Source organism: Girardinichthys multiradiatus, chromosome 8, assembly GCF_021462225.1.
Source record: "Girardinichthys multiradiatus isolate DD_20200921_A chromosome 8, DD_fGirMul_XY1, whole genome shotgun sequence".
Taxonomy (NCBI): domain Eukaryota; kingdom Metazoa; phylum Chordata; class Actinopteri; order Cyprinodontiformes; family Goodeidae; genus Girardinichthys; species Girardinichthys multiradiatus.
The window spans coordinates 17,448,247-17,462,619 of record NC_061801.1 but is presented as its reverse complement, the minus strand read 5'-3'; the positions used below and the strand labels follow the sequence as shown (position 1 = coordinate 17,462,619).

General features: G+C 43.7%; 1 protein-coding gene across 4 annotated transcripts in view; it reads right to left on the bottom strand.

Moving 5' to 3' along the window:
* The window catches only part of LOC124872783 (mucin-5AC), a 57,267-nt gene extending 43,095 nt beyond the window's left edge, over positions 1–14,172 (bottom strand). For 3 of the 4 annotated variants that reach the window (XR_007039355.1, XM_047373116.1, XM_047373118.1), the window contains exons 1-2: positions 10,448–14,172; positions 809–883 (exon numbers count right to left, since the gene is read on the bottom strand). Coding sequence is in view for 3 of the 4 variants with exons in the window: in XM_047373116.1 (XP_047229072.1) it covers positions 809–883; positions 10,448–13,413 (3,041 nt within the window). In the remaining variant the exon portion in view is untranslated. The remainder of the gene's footprint in view (positions 1–808; positions 884–10,447) is intronic. The other variant, XM_047373117.1, reaches the window with a different exon arrangement.
* Between the last annotated feature and the right edge of the window lie 201 nt (positions 14,173–14,373).

Here is a 14,373-nt window from a genome sequence, read left to right as displayed (position 1 = left end):
AATACTTGGTTTGGGCTCTTTTTGCATGAATCGCTACATCAATGCAGGTGATCGGCCTCTGGCTTTGCTGAGGTATTGAGGAAGTGGATGCTGCTGTAATAATGGCCTTTAGCTTGTCTGCATTGATAGGTCATCTTCCTCCTGACAATACTCCATAGATTCTATATTAGATCTAGGGCAGGCATGTTTGCAGGCCAATCAAGCACAGAAACCCCATGGTCAACAAAGGGGTATTGGTACTTTTGGCAATGCGTTCAAGCACAGAGTCCTGTGTCCTTTTTTTTCCCTTTTAACTACTCACAGGCAGCCAGTAGTTTTCAGTTTCACAGTTATATTTCTGTCTTTCTTTAGCCTTGTGCAAAGTGCTGTTTAAAGATTGATTTCAATTGAAATCTCAGAACAGAAGGATTTATGAAACTGTAACAGCATGTGTGATTGTGTGTCTTTAAGTTGGTGTCTGTGGAAGAAAGTAAATTAATTGGGGGAAAAAAAATTACATACTGTATTTGCTGTTCTGCTCATTAGGTTTCAGGGCATGAAGATGTCAGTTATATGTTGTGATGTATCCCAGATGCAACAATGTTATGGTGACATGCTGCCATTCTTTTTAATAGCTGCACTGTCACTATGCAGAATGACAGTCCTACCAAGCCATGAAACTGAATCTCTAGATCTGACGTGATTCAAACTGACAGTGAGATGCACACATAAATGTGCACTGAGAGAAACTCTCACCACTTACAAGATGGGGAAAAAAAAAAAAAACAGTGATAAATATGAAGAAATTCACATGCTCAGAACAACATACCTGTAGATGATGCAGGCGCAGTCCCTGCAGGTCCCACAGTTCTCAATGTCCTGACCGGTCCTGTAGGAATGTCTTCTGTTGAAAAGCATAGGGATGACATATCAGGGATATAAAGGGCAAGTGTTAATGCATGTCCATTTGTGTAACCACTCTGAAACATCAAGTTACCTCACTGAGCAGAATTTCTGGCACAAGCATCCTAGAGAGTACACCAGTCTTCCTTCTGAAATCAGCCCTGATCATTTTTTAATGAACTATACCCCCTCCAACAGACTGTTACATAAACCATGAATCACTGTGTCACTCAGGGCATAAAATAATGCTTATGAGGGGAAAGTCAGGTTTGCATGCATACAAGCAGGGAGTTCCAATGCTGGAACAAGTAAAATGAGACGGAGGGACTAGTCAGTCACATGATCACATGCCTGGAAAGTACAGTCCCTGCTCTGAAGTTGACATAATATAGTGGAATATTCAGTGAATGTGTAGAAACAGCCAAAACCAGATTTTTACATTGACTTTAAAAAGCCCTTTTTATTTCTCACTGTCAGACAATAAACAAACATCCGTCATTATCTTTGCAATAGATCTGACCCACACACAGAGAACCCTCCGGAGAATAGAATGAGTAAAAAGGTTGTTTATTTGGAAGATGATAATCAGGAACATAATGGTCGAAAATCTCACTGTATGGAGAAAGGGGAAGAGGTTGAGTGAATACAGGGAACGGAAAGTAAACGAAACTAAGTACAATAAACTAATATAATTATGAGTTCGGCTTACTAGGTAGCTGTGGTCAGGATGGGTAGAGAGATTCAGGATCCAGGTTTAACGAAGGTCAGTCCGTAGAAGGTTTCTTGGGTGCTGTTCTGTGTGAGCTCGGAGCAGACAGGAGTGAGTCCGGTGTTCAGATGCTTACGTTGGAGGGTGGACAGGTTACGCTTACGGCTTGGTCCAAGAGACGACGGGAGCAGGAAACTGCCAGCTTGATGCGAATCCAAACGAAGACAGGAGATAGGATATGAAATCCACAGGGCGTAGATAAGCTTGATCATCCAGAGTAACCTCCGGAGACGTAGTCAGTACACAGTGATCTAGCTCCAAAGCTTAGGCTTTCAAAATCTGCTAAATGAGCAAAGACAAAGTTACACGAGGTCGAAGAACGAAGCATAAACTTAGTGTTTGGCTCGAGCTTGTACCCCTGGTGGCAAAATACTCCGGCATCGAAGTGCTGGCAGCCTCCTGCTTAAGTACTCCTCAGAGTAATCAGTGGAAAGGAGGGGGGCCGGAGGGCACGAGTCACTTGAGGTCACTGGCTTTATCTGGGACACATGAAATGTAGGATGGATACGAAGACTTGTAGGCAAACAGAGACGAACAGCAGACAGACTAATTATAGTCTCAATCTCATAGGGACCAATAAAATGAGGCGAAAGCTTCCGTGACATAGACTTAAGGGGTATATCTTGTGCAGACAACCATACCTTGTGTCCAGGCTGATATTCAGATGCATGTCTGTGTTTATGATCAGCGAAACGTTTATTCTGATCAGCAGTACGGTGTAAGCTCTGGACTGTAGAACTCCAAATGTTCTTGCAGCAGCAGATATGTTGTTGGACAGATGACACAGTGATATCTTTTTCATCGGCAGCAAACAGGGGTGGCTGATAACCAAGAGAGGCCTCAAAAGGTGAATGTCCAGTGGCAGAGGAAATGTGAGAATTCAATGCATATTCAACCCAAGGTAGGTATGTGCACCAATCAGAGGGGTTAGTGGATGTGAGACATCGTAAGGCAGATTCCAGCTGCTGAATTAGTCTTTCAGTCTGACCATTAGACTGAGCGTGGTAACCTGAGGTCAACGAAACCTTAGCTCCGAGAGCTAAACAAAACTGTTTCCAAACCTGCGAGATGAACCGTGGGCCTCGGTCTGATAGGATGTCCTGCAGAATTCCATGGAGGGGAAAAACATGTTTTGGGAGGAGTTTGGCTGTTTGAAGGGCTGACGGAAGTTTTCTGAGGGGAATGAGATGACATGTTTTAAAGAAGCGGTCCACAATAGTGAGAACTGTTGTCATACCTGAGGAGAGGGGAAGTCCAGTAACGAAATCCAAAGCTATGTGAGACCAGGGTCGACTTGGGATGCTGAGTGGTTGGAGAAGACCCACAGGAGACTGGTTACAAGACTTATTTCTGGCACAAGTAGCACAAGCCTGAACAAACTCCTTCACATCTTTGTATATAGATGGCCACCAAAACCTTCTTTGAACTAATGCTATAGTTTTACTAACACCAGGATGAGCAGAAAATTTCGTTGTGTGTAGCCAATCGATTATTTTGGAACGTACTTTAGATGGGACATAGATGCGGTTAGGCGATCCATTGCCTGGGTCAGGTTCCTGTTGTTGAGCTTTTAGTAAAGTATCCTCAATCTCCCATCTAAGTGCGCCAACCATCCAACTGGGCGGTAAGATGGGCGCAGGTTCCTTCACAGAATCCTCTGCGGCAAACTGTCTGGAGAGGGCATCTGGCTTAGTATTTTTTTAAGCCAGTGACACCACTCCTCAAGGGCCAATTTTATCCCCAGCAGGTCTCTGTCACTCACATCATAGTTCTTTTAGTATTACTGAACCTGTGAGAAAAGAAAGCACAAGGATGTAGTCTCCCATCTTCTGAGTTTTGCGATAGCACCGCTCCGACACCAATGTCAGAGGCGTCGACTTCCAGGATGAATTGTCTTGAGGGATCTGGATGGACCAAGATGGGGGCATAGGAGAACTTCTCCTTGAGAGCACGAAAAACTGCTTCGGCTTCGGACGACCAGGAGAAGGAGATCTTTGAGGAAGTCAGAGCAGTCAGAGGTGCAGCAACGAGACTACAGTCTTCAATGAAACGTCTGTAAAAGTTAGCAAATCCTAGAAAACGCTGTAAAGATTTGCATGAGTCAGGCACTGGCGACTCCAGTACTGCTCTTATCTTCTCTGGATCTGAACGTACCTGTCCACCCTCAAGGATGTAGCCCAAGAAAGTGATTGAAGACTGGTGAAAGTCACACTTCTCTGCTTTTGCAAACAGGCGATTCTCCAGAAGGCGTTGAAGAACTTTGCAAAGTGTTTGCGATTCATCAGTATATCCTTTGAGTAGATCAGAATGTCATCCAACTATATGAAAACAAAATTGTTAAAAAAAAATCTCTCAGAACGTTGTTAACTAAGGCTTGAAATACAGCAGAAGCATTACATAGTCCAAAAGGCATGACCAAATACTCAAAATGGCCCAGCGGCGTCTTGAAAGCCATCTTCCTCTCATCCCCCTGGCGAATCCTGACCAAATGGTATGCATTACGGAGATCTAACTTGGAGAAAATGGTGGCACCATAAACGGGTCCGAAAGCGGAAGTGATGAGGGGAAGTGGGTACTTATTTTTAGCGGTGATCTGATTTAAGCCCCTATAATCAATGCAGGGACGTAACGAACCATCCTTCTTCCCTACAAAGAAAAACCCCGCCCCAAGTGGTGAGGAAGAAGGCCGAATAATACCTGCAGATAAAGAGTCATTTATGTAATCTTCCATAGATTTCTGCTCAGGACATGAGATGTTATAGAGTCTGCTAGAGGGCAGAGGTGCAGCGGGAAGAAGGTTGATTGCGCAATCATAGGGTCTGTGAGGTGGTAGGGATAGGGCCTTATTCTTACTAAATACTCCCTCAAGGTCATGGTAATCAAGGGGCACATGAGTCAAATCAATCTCCTCATCCCCTTTGTTGGCCTGCTGGGGCAGACTAGGGGAAAAAGCAGATTGGAGACAAGATAAATGGCAATTAGTGGAGCAGGACTCATTGCGACACTTAGACCAGTCTAGATGTGGATTATGTTCTTGCAGCCAGGGGAAACCTAAAACTAATGAGCCTTGGGAGACAGGAAATACAAAAAAGGATGTCATCTCCCTATGATTGCTAGACAATAAGATTTCAACTGGCTTGGTTCGTTGAGTTATCTGCTGTAACCTCTTACTGTCTAGAGCACGAACTGAACGTGGGCATTCAAGTAGTTCCACTTCTATACCTGCCTGATTTACCAACTCAGAATATATAAGGTTCTGTTCGTAGCCAGAATCAATAAGAGCAGATTAGGTCATAGTATGCTGGTTCACTATGAGGGTAGCAGGTAAACTGAATCTGGAGGCTTTAGAAATCTGAACGTGGTTCACCAATCCCCCCTTCAAAGCTGATGGACCCTGTCTTTTAATGGCCCGGGGCAGACAGGACAAGTTGCTATGAAATGATCTGAAGAACCACAGTAAAAACACTGCTTGGATACTCTGCATTTCTGTCTGTCTTCAAAAGAGACGTGTGCGTCCCACCAGCATGGGCTCGGGTTCTGACACTAGTTGCTGAAGCCTTGGTATAGGTTGGGGAATTAATCTTCAGCTGGGTGTCGTAATTTGACCTGTCTGCTCTGGCTCTCCTTCTCTCTCTCTAATTCTGATGTCAACTTGGGCTGCTAAAGAAATAGCCTCATCTAAGGTAGGGGGTTTATCAATCATGGTTAATTCATCCTTTAGTGAATCATCTAAGGCATGCAAAGAGGTGGTTTTCAAAGCTTCATTATTATAGCCTGAAGTGGCTGCTAACGTACAAAATTCGATTGCAAACTCTGCAATTGGTCTGTGACGTTGCTTTAAGGCCCTCAACTGTTTTCCCGCACTAGACTTGTCTAATACAGGGGAAAAAGTCTTCTTAAATTCTTTAACAAAATCCTCAAAAGTACAACCAAATTCCCTGCATCCAGGAAACCGGGCTTCAGCCCACTGTAAAGCTTTGCCAGTCAGTAATCCAATAATATACAAAATCTTTACGTCATCATGGGGAAAAGAGCGGGGGGGGGGGGGGATCGGTTGAAAACCAAAGAACATTGAAGCAAAAATCCACCACAATTGCCCACCTCACCAGAAAACTTATCCGGATTAGGGGAAGTGACGTCACGAGAGTGAGGTAAGCTGTTGATTAGTCTGGCGTTGTTGCTCTGAAAGGGAACGGAGAGAGGAATCATGAAAGTGGATCTGGCTAGCATGTTCAGAGAGAGTTCTCCGGAGTGCTTCTGCTGGGTCTTGTTGGCCAGAGTGTTCTGTCATTATCTTTGCAGTAGATCTGACCCACATACAGAGAACACTCCAGAGAATAGAATGAGTAAAAAGGTTGTTTATTTGGAAGATGATAATCAGGAACATAATGGTCAAAAATCTCACTGTATGGAGAGAGGGGAAGAGGTTGAGTGAATACAGGTAACGGAAAGTAAACGAAACTAAGAACAATAAACTAATATAATTATGAGTTCGGTTTACTAGGTAGCTGTGGTCAGGACGCCAGGGGTAGAGAGATTCAGGATCCAGGTTTAACGAAGGTCAGTCCGTAGAAGGTTTCTTGGGTGCTGTTCTGTGTGAGCTCGGAGCGGACAGGAGTGAGTCCGGTGTTCAGATGCTAACGTTGGAGGTTGGACAGGTTACGCTTACGGCTTGGTCCAGGAGACGACGGGAGCAGGAAACTGCCAGTTTGATGCGAATCCAAACAAAGACAGGAGATAGGATATGAAATCCACAGGGCGTAGATAGGCTTGATCATTCAGAGTAACCTCTGGAGATGTAGTCAGTACACAGTGATCTAGATCCAAAGTTTAGGCTTTCAAAATCTGTGAAAAGAGCAAAGACAAAGTTACACAAGGTTGAAGAACGAAGCATAAACTTAGTGTTTGGCTCGAGCTTGTACCACTGGTGGCAAAACACTCTGGCATCGAAGTGCTGGCAGCCTCCTGCTTAAGTACTCCTCAGAGTAATCAGTGGAAATAAGTCGCACCTGTCACCCAGCACACCTGAGAGCTCCAGCACCGTCTGAAAATGAGCACATGTAGTACGCACAAAAACACCAACACAACCCAGATCCTGACAACATCATCTGTTTTGGGTCAGTTAGGAATATTGATATTATTGCTATCCACTAAATCCTAGATAAACAATATTTATTTACTTTTTTTTATTTATTTTCTCCAAATTCAGAAATGTTTTTTTCTATTTAACTGCATGACTTGGATCAAATATTTTGGGTGACCTTCCACAAGATATTCACAATAGTTTGCAGGGATTTTGGGCAATTCCTCCTGACAGAACCTTTGTAACTGAATCAGGTTTCTAGGCCAGCTTTCTCAAACACACATTTTTTTTTTTTTATCCCACAAATGTTCTATTACATTGGGATCAGGGATTTTTGATGGTTTCTCCAAAATATGGACCTTTTTGTCCTTGAACTATTTTGTAACTTATTTGGCCATTTTGTATGAATGCATCATTTTTATTGATTCCCTTGTTTTCTTTATTTGTACATTAGTCATTAGTTTTCTTAAGCTATTGTGAATTTGTCCCATAAGTGTGCAGAATTAACAGTTTTGAGAATGCCAGTGCTCAAATCACTCTTTAATCTAATAACACCGTCATATTGGCCTGGTATTTACAGGGCAATACTTGACAGATCGAAAGATATTTCATTAAATATTAAATAACTTAAGCATTTAATTGCACAACACAGGGCTTTCCAAAAATTGCTAAATGCAAATTAGTCTTAGTGTGTGTTAAGTTAACAAAATTCCTCTAAATATTGGCATTTAGCAAATAGAAATAATTTAGAAAAAGGGTTAAAAACTGAATTAAAACATGAAAGGTTTAATCTGAATTAATGTCAGACAGTGAGAAAATAGAGATTTGTGTTTTTCATGTAATGTAGGTAAAAATCTGATTTCAGCTCACTCAAGTCTTTCTAAGGAGTCATAGACACACATATCCATTTTTATATCGTTTCCTGTCCAAGAATCTTCCCACATCATATATGTACTATTTTGGTGCGATAAGGCGAGAGAAATTACTAAGCAGCTTACATCGTAGGAAGCAGATTAATTAAAGACTTGATGGGAACAGTAAAGGGTTTACACTAAGAGGCTTGAAGCATCTGAAACCACCAACATGACGGCAGCTAAATGTTGATTTTTATCAAACCCTGCATGCTGCACTCATGCATGAGGGAAGATCTGCTTCCAATGGGTGCAACCGAACCCCCTAAAGGCTTCCTGCAGTCTGACGTGACATAAATTCGTTGACATACAGACAGTTTAAACATGCATGGCTAATATAAGACATCATAAAAATAGCTACACATCCCTGTCAGTATTTAGTAGGGTATTTATTCCTCAAATTTCTTCACAGACCCAGATGTTTTAACCAGTTTACTGTATTTCCAGTACTCTGGTTCTAAAAAAAAAAATATTTTCATTGTGTTCTATCCACATAGTCTTATATTTGCAATGGCTACAAAATGTAAACTGACTATAAATAGAGGAACTGCATCTCAACAAACCACCTATCAGTAAAAGCCACCTCCTATGAAGCAGAAAGATTATGACTGCCAGCCTCTGGATATTCCACTTTTAGGTGATGAATAGTTGGCCTTCACAAACGTAGTGAAAATATGAGCTAAAAAACAATGTTTTAGTGTAAAACAAACAAAACATTACTTCTGTTTCTAATTTTTTGTTGTTTTTTTGTAGACAGAACTCTCAGGAGAAATTGTTTAAACTGCCTTTGAATAGAACAATAAACATACTAGAATATGACATTTCCCTTTAGAGTCACAATTTCTAATTTCCCACCACTTCTTTTTTAACATTTATCTCTGTGGGGCAAAGGGGATTCCACATGGTATACAGTAGCAGATGGCCCTTTTACACCACTCTTGGCCCTGAGCTAAGAGGTCCAGCAAGGCCAAGGTTTATAGCTATGTTGGCCTGAGGGTTTCAGTCATTATGTATTTACGGCTTAAAATGCTGGATCACTCCTCTTCTGGCCTGGGGCTTTTACATTGCTTTTAAGCCAGACAACTTTTTTCTAATATTTGAATTTAACAATGGGTCACAGTACATTTCAAACTACTGCTAACAGTACCTGTGGAACAACGTTTAGAATGTGCTGAATGCTGGTGTAGGTCCAAGCCCCCAAAGTCAGAGACCTCTTAAAATGTACAGGAGTTGGACAATGAAACTGAAACACCTGGTTTTAGACCACAATGATTTATTATTATGGTTTAGGGCCTCCTTTTGCAGCCAATACAGTGTCAATTCATCTTGGGAATGACATATACAAGTCCTGCACAGTGGTCAGAGGGATTTTAAGCCATTCTTCTTGCAGGATAGTGGCCAGGTCACTACGTGATACTGGTGGAGGAAAGCGTTTCCTGACTCGCTCCTCCAAAACACCCCAAAGTGGCTCAATAATATTTAGATCTGGTGACTGTGCAGGCCATGGGAGATGTTCAACTTCACTTTCATGTTCATCAAACCAATCTTTCACCAGTCTTGCTGTGTGTATTGGTGCACTGTCATCCTGATACACGGCACCGCCTTCAGGATACAATGTTTGAACCATTGGATGCACATGGTCCTCATGAATGGTTCGGTAGTCCTTGGCAGTGACGCGCCCATCTAGCACAAGTATTGGGCCAAGGGAATGCCATGATATGGCAGCCCGAACCATCACTGATCCACCTCCATGCATCACTCTGGGCATGCAACAGTCTGGGTGGTACGCTTCTTTGGGGCTTCTCCACGCCGTAACTCTCCCGGATGTGGGGAAAACAGTAAAGGTGGACTCATCAGAGAACAATACATGTTTCACATTGTCCACAGCCCAAGATTTGCACTCCTTGCTCCATTGAAACCGACGTTTGGCATTGGCATGAGTGACCAAAGGTTTGGCTATAGCAGCGCGGCCGTGTATATTGACCCTGTGGAGCTCCCGACAGACAGTTCTGGTGGAAACAGGAGAGTTGAGGTGCACATTTAATTCTGCCGTTATTTGGGCAGCCGTGGTTTTATGTTTTTTGGATACAATCCGGGTTAGCACCTGAACATCCCTTTCAGACAGCTTCCTCTTGCGTCCACAGTTAATCCTGTTGGATGTGGTTCGTCCTTCTTGGTGGTATGCTGACATTACCCTGGATACCGTGGCTCTTGATACATCACAAAGACTTGCTGTCTTGGTCACAGATGCGCCAGCAAGACGTGCACCAACAATTTGTCCTCTTTTGAACTCTGGTATGTCACCCATAATGTTGTGTGCATTTCAATATTTTGAGAAAAACTGTGCTCTTACCCTGCTAATTGAACCTTCACACTCTGCTCTTACTGGTGCGATGTGCAATCAATGAAGACTGGGTACCAGGCTGGTCCAATTTAGCCAGGAAACCTCCCACACTAAAATGACAGGTGTTTCAGTTTCATGGTCCAACCCCTGTAGGTCCCAAAGTAAACTTTTAAGCTTCCAAACCCAAAACTGTTTAATTCCAGTCAGGAGCAATAGAAAATGTTTTTGCTAAAAATAGTTAAAAGTGGAACACATATCGGCAGCACCGCAGTGCATCTCTTCAAATAAAGGGTGTCAATTGGTGCCTTCAACACAAGAATAAAACAAGTTCTTAAAGGAATAAATCCACAGGTGCAATTTATTTGCAAAATAATACAGGCGTAATTTTTGATGCTCTTCTTACACCACCGATGTGTGTTGCCCTTTACAACTTCACAGCAGTTCAGTGTCCTACTCACCCATCTCTCTCTGCTTCCTTTTTCTCAAGGTCTTGAATGACATCGAGCAGGACCTTAATGGTGTTCTGGCTTGTCTCCAGGACGCCCTCCAGACTGTGAAGCTGGTTCTGCAGGCTACGAATATCATGCAGGGGTCCATTGGGGCTCAGGAGCTTTTCTGTCACCCGTGAAGGGTCCAGTTTACACCTGGCCCCAGACATTAACCCCCCAAGAATTTCCTGAACCTGTCTTAATGTGTCAGCTTGTGTGGGACTCAGTGGTCCAGTTGCAGGCTGCTCCCCAGAGGTAGAGCAGCCCCTGGCTCCTGAGCAGCCCTGCTGGTTAGGAGGCAGAGAGTGTTGGCTGTTTGGTGTGTTGGGTCTGACGCTGGCTCCTGAGCAGAGCATTTTGTGTAGCACCCCAAGCTGAGCCTGGGCTGAGCTAAGACAGCTGGGCTTAAAACAGGCTTTGGCAGGGGAGGAGGTAGAGGAGCGCCTCTCTCCTTTCATCACAGGAACTGGCGGAGTTTGAGCTCTGTGCTTCAGAGAACTGGCTCTCCCACAGAGTTTGGATGAGTCTGTACACTTCATATCCTTTGTATTCTTCTTCGTTTCCTCCCTCTCCATGCCTTTTTCACTGGCCTTGCTCTCTGTCCTGAGCATGGGTGTTCGGGCTGTGACACCTGCTGGCTCACTTCCCTTTTTCCGTGGTGTGTAGGGAGGGGGTGGTGGAGGAGGAGGTGGGAGTCGAATGCCCCTTTTATCCTGAGCATTATAAGGGGCTTGAGAGGGGGGGGTATATGGAGGTGCAGCACGAAATGTTGAAGAATACAAAGGAACAGCTTTAGTTGGAGTCCCACAAGCTTGAGCATTTTGAAGAGTGGACACATAGGTTTTCACAATTGGAGGTGGAGAAGTGCAAGATTCAAGTCTAGGAACTGGAGAGGGATAAAGGGTTATCCCTGTGCTTGCAGGGGGGGTATTCTGCACTGTTTTGTATGGTATGTTACAATGCGATACTGTTTGTATAACAGTGGTGTAAGAAGGTGATGTTTGATTAACGTGAGGTGCACGGGGGCCACCTGGATGTGTACTGGTGTAATATGATATGGAGGTGCACGACAAGGCAGTCTGAGTCACAATTGTACAGGGTGTTAGGTTTGTGGGAGGTACATTATTCATTAGACCTGATGATGGCTGTTTATGTCTTGGGTCTGTGACAGCACTGGGCTGTTTGGTTGGTTCACAAGATGTTAAGATGGCATTTACCATTGGTGTAGGGGAGGAACAGGTTAGGGAAGAGGTTGATATTGGATTTGGCATTGGGGAGGTGCAGTTATGTGACGAGGACTGTGGGGCAGTAAAGGAATTACTAGAGCAAACAACAGTTTTACTGGGTGGGGTTGGTGGAGACAAAACAGTATAATAGGGAATACGGCTTTGAGATGCACAAGGTGCAGAAGTGGAAGAAGGAATAGGTAGGATATTGGGTGGAGGAGGAGCGACACTTGCTGGTTTGGTAGGAGATGAAGAAGCTGCCTTAGAGCATTGTTCAGTGGTTTGTATTGGGGCATTTGCAGGCATTGGAGGAGAAGTACAGTAAGGCACAGTAGAAATTTCGGTGGTGGGAGGGTTTTTGGCTGCAAGGGCAGATACTGGGATGTCAGAATGTAAGCTGGGTGATGTAATTAGAGGTGGAGAGGCAATGAAGCTACAAGTTGGCAATTGTGCAGTGCAATGTTTATGATTTGGGGAAGAGGGACATGGAGAGTTTGTTTGTTTTAGAACGGTGCACTGCTCCACATTCTGAGGTAGAGTTGGACAATAATTTGTGGTTTGAATTTGTGTTGAAAAGTGTTCTTCACTCAAATTTGGAGACTGATGTTTAGGTTCAATTTGACTTTGGGTGGTGCAATGCTTTGAATTTGGGGGTGAGGACAGATGCTCAGTTTGAACTTCAGTGGTACAGAGTTTGGTATTTGAAGGTGGAGGAGATAGAGGGGGGCTTTCTGTCTGTGTGGGAGTGGTGCAGAAGTTCACTTCCTTTCCAGGATCACTTGTTGTCCGGCTTAGGCGCTTTTTCCTCCTTACTACTGAAGGAGTGCTACTTCCCTGACGCTTGGAACCATCTCGGCAAGATACAGAAGAATAGTGACACAGATCACTGTTGTGAAGAACTGAAGGTGGACAGCTGTGTCTTGATGATTTTACCATAACACCTGACTTAATTTCTGTCCTTAATACTTTAGATCTTCGTTCTACAACAGTTTTATCCCCGGAGCTCAGAGGTCTGCTCTGATCTTTGGACCCAGGCAGCACATGGTTGTGGCTAAGGTACTCATCTTGAGAGTCATGCTCATCGTCTCCATCCACACCAACTGAGTCTCCAATGCTGTGGCTACGTGCATGGGTGGATGAGAGAGACTGAGGTTTTTTGAGGCATGGTGAAGTCTGAATGGCTGTGCTGGTGCTTGTACTAGGTCTTCGTGTCATTGGTAAAGTTAGAGAGTTAGTCTGTGTTGGTGCCCAACATCTGCGTGTGGGACCAGGTGTCAGTGGATGAGGTGGGGCCCGTGCTAAAAAAGCAGCCACCTTTTCTATAGTACTGGCCATATCCCCACGCACAGCCCCCACCACAGAGGTTTGACCAAGTAGGCCCTCAGTGTGTGGTCTGTCAGTCCATGGCTGGGGGGACATGCTGCTGTGTTTGCGTAGAGGATGTGGGCTGTCACGGTCTTTGGCATGCCGTTGACGGGTGTTGTTTTCTCCTGTTGCACTGTTGCCACTACTGCTACTGCCATCCTCAAGGTCTTTGAAGCGCACCTGATGGGTGCGGTTGCGACGCCGCTTGAGGCGACTTTCAATATCTGGTGAGTCTCGATTGAGGAGCACAGAGCGCACAGTCATTGTTCCAGGCAGCTTGTCTGCCAAGGTGCTCTTGCAGTTGCTTTGGCCTGTGAGCAAGTGATCAGACTCCTTGCTCACCATTTCTCTGGCCTCTCTTCCTTCCCCAACATTCACAGGCAGTTTGCTGTTTTAAAGGCCTTTTTGTTTCTGTGTCAACAAGGTAAGTGATTTTTCATTACTATCTTGTTAGAATATTAAATGCCTGTTTAATCTAAATACTTTAATGATGAGTCCCATTTTCCTTATAAACAAGTTCAGTCTAGTTCTGCAAAGTTTAGTCCATTTGTAGTGTAACTGCTCAACTTATTGTTCCCATCTTGTGACAGCAAAGATTGTCCTCAAGAAAAGAACTACCATATCCACAGCAAAGCAACATCAAACAGACAAAACAGTGTTTCAGATCACTGTGACTAATGCTAACTTCTACAGCAAATGTGAATCTCCGCCTTTACTTGTAAAAAAATAGGACACATTAACATATATTAGAGAAAAGCAGCATCACATTTTGTTAAAGTGAACATGTCTGTGGTTTTATGTGTCCTCTGAATTTGTAAACCTTTCACATCACATCACATTACTTCAATTTAACCTAAATTTCTCATGAAAATATCACGATTCGGCTAGAAAGACTTGCAGTGCCAATGGTCATTGAGTCAGGGAATGCAGCCTGTTCATCCTTGGGTTTGTCTACTTGGCAGTCCCTTTTTGTGCCGGTTTTTGTCCCCTGATCCCTCAGGACATCTAGTGGCCCATTTATGGGATGGTTTTGGGATGGTTTTCCCATAGCGAGCTGCCTTTTGAAACGTATTCAGTCGGATTCTGCTCTGTCTGTTTAATTAATTTCACCTTCTGTATTTCTTCCTTCAGGTCTCCAGTCAATGCGTCATTCTCTCATGGCTGAAGATGGTGTTAGGTCCTACAGAGAAGTACACAAAAATAAAAAATAAAAAGAAGAAAGAGATTGCAGTTGTTTATGAATACATATCTGTTGAAACAAAGCTCTTTGGGATAAAGATGATATAAGGTAAGCAACTTTTTTGA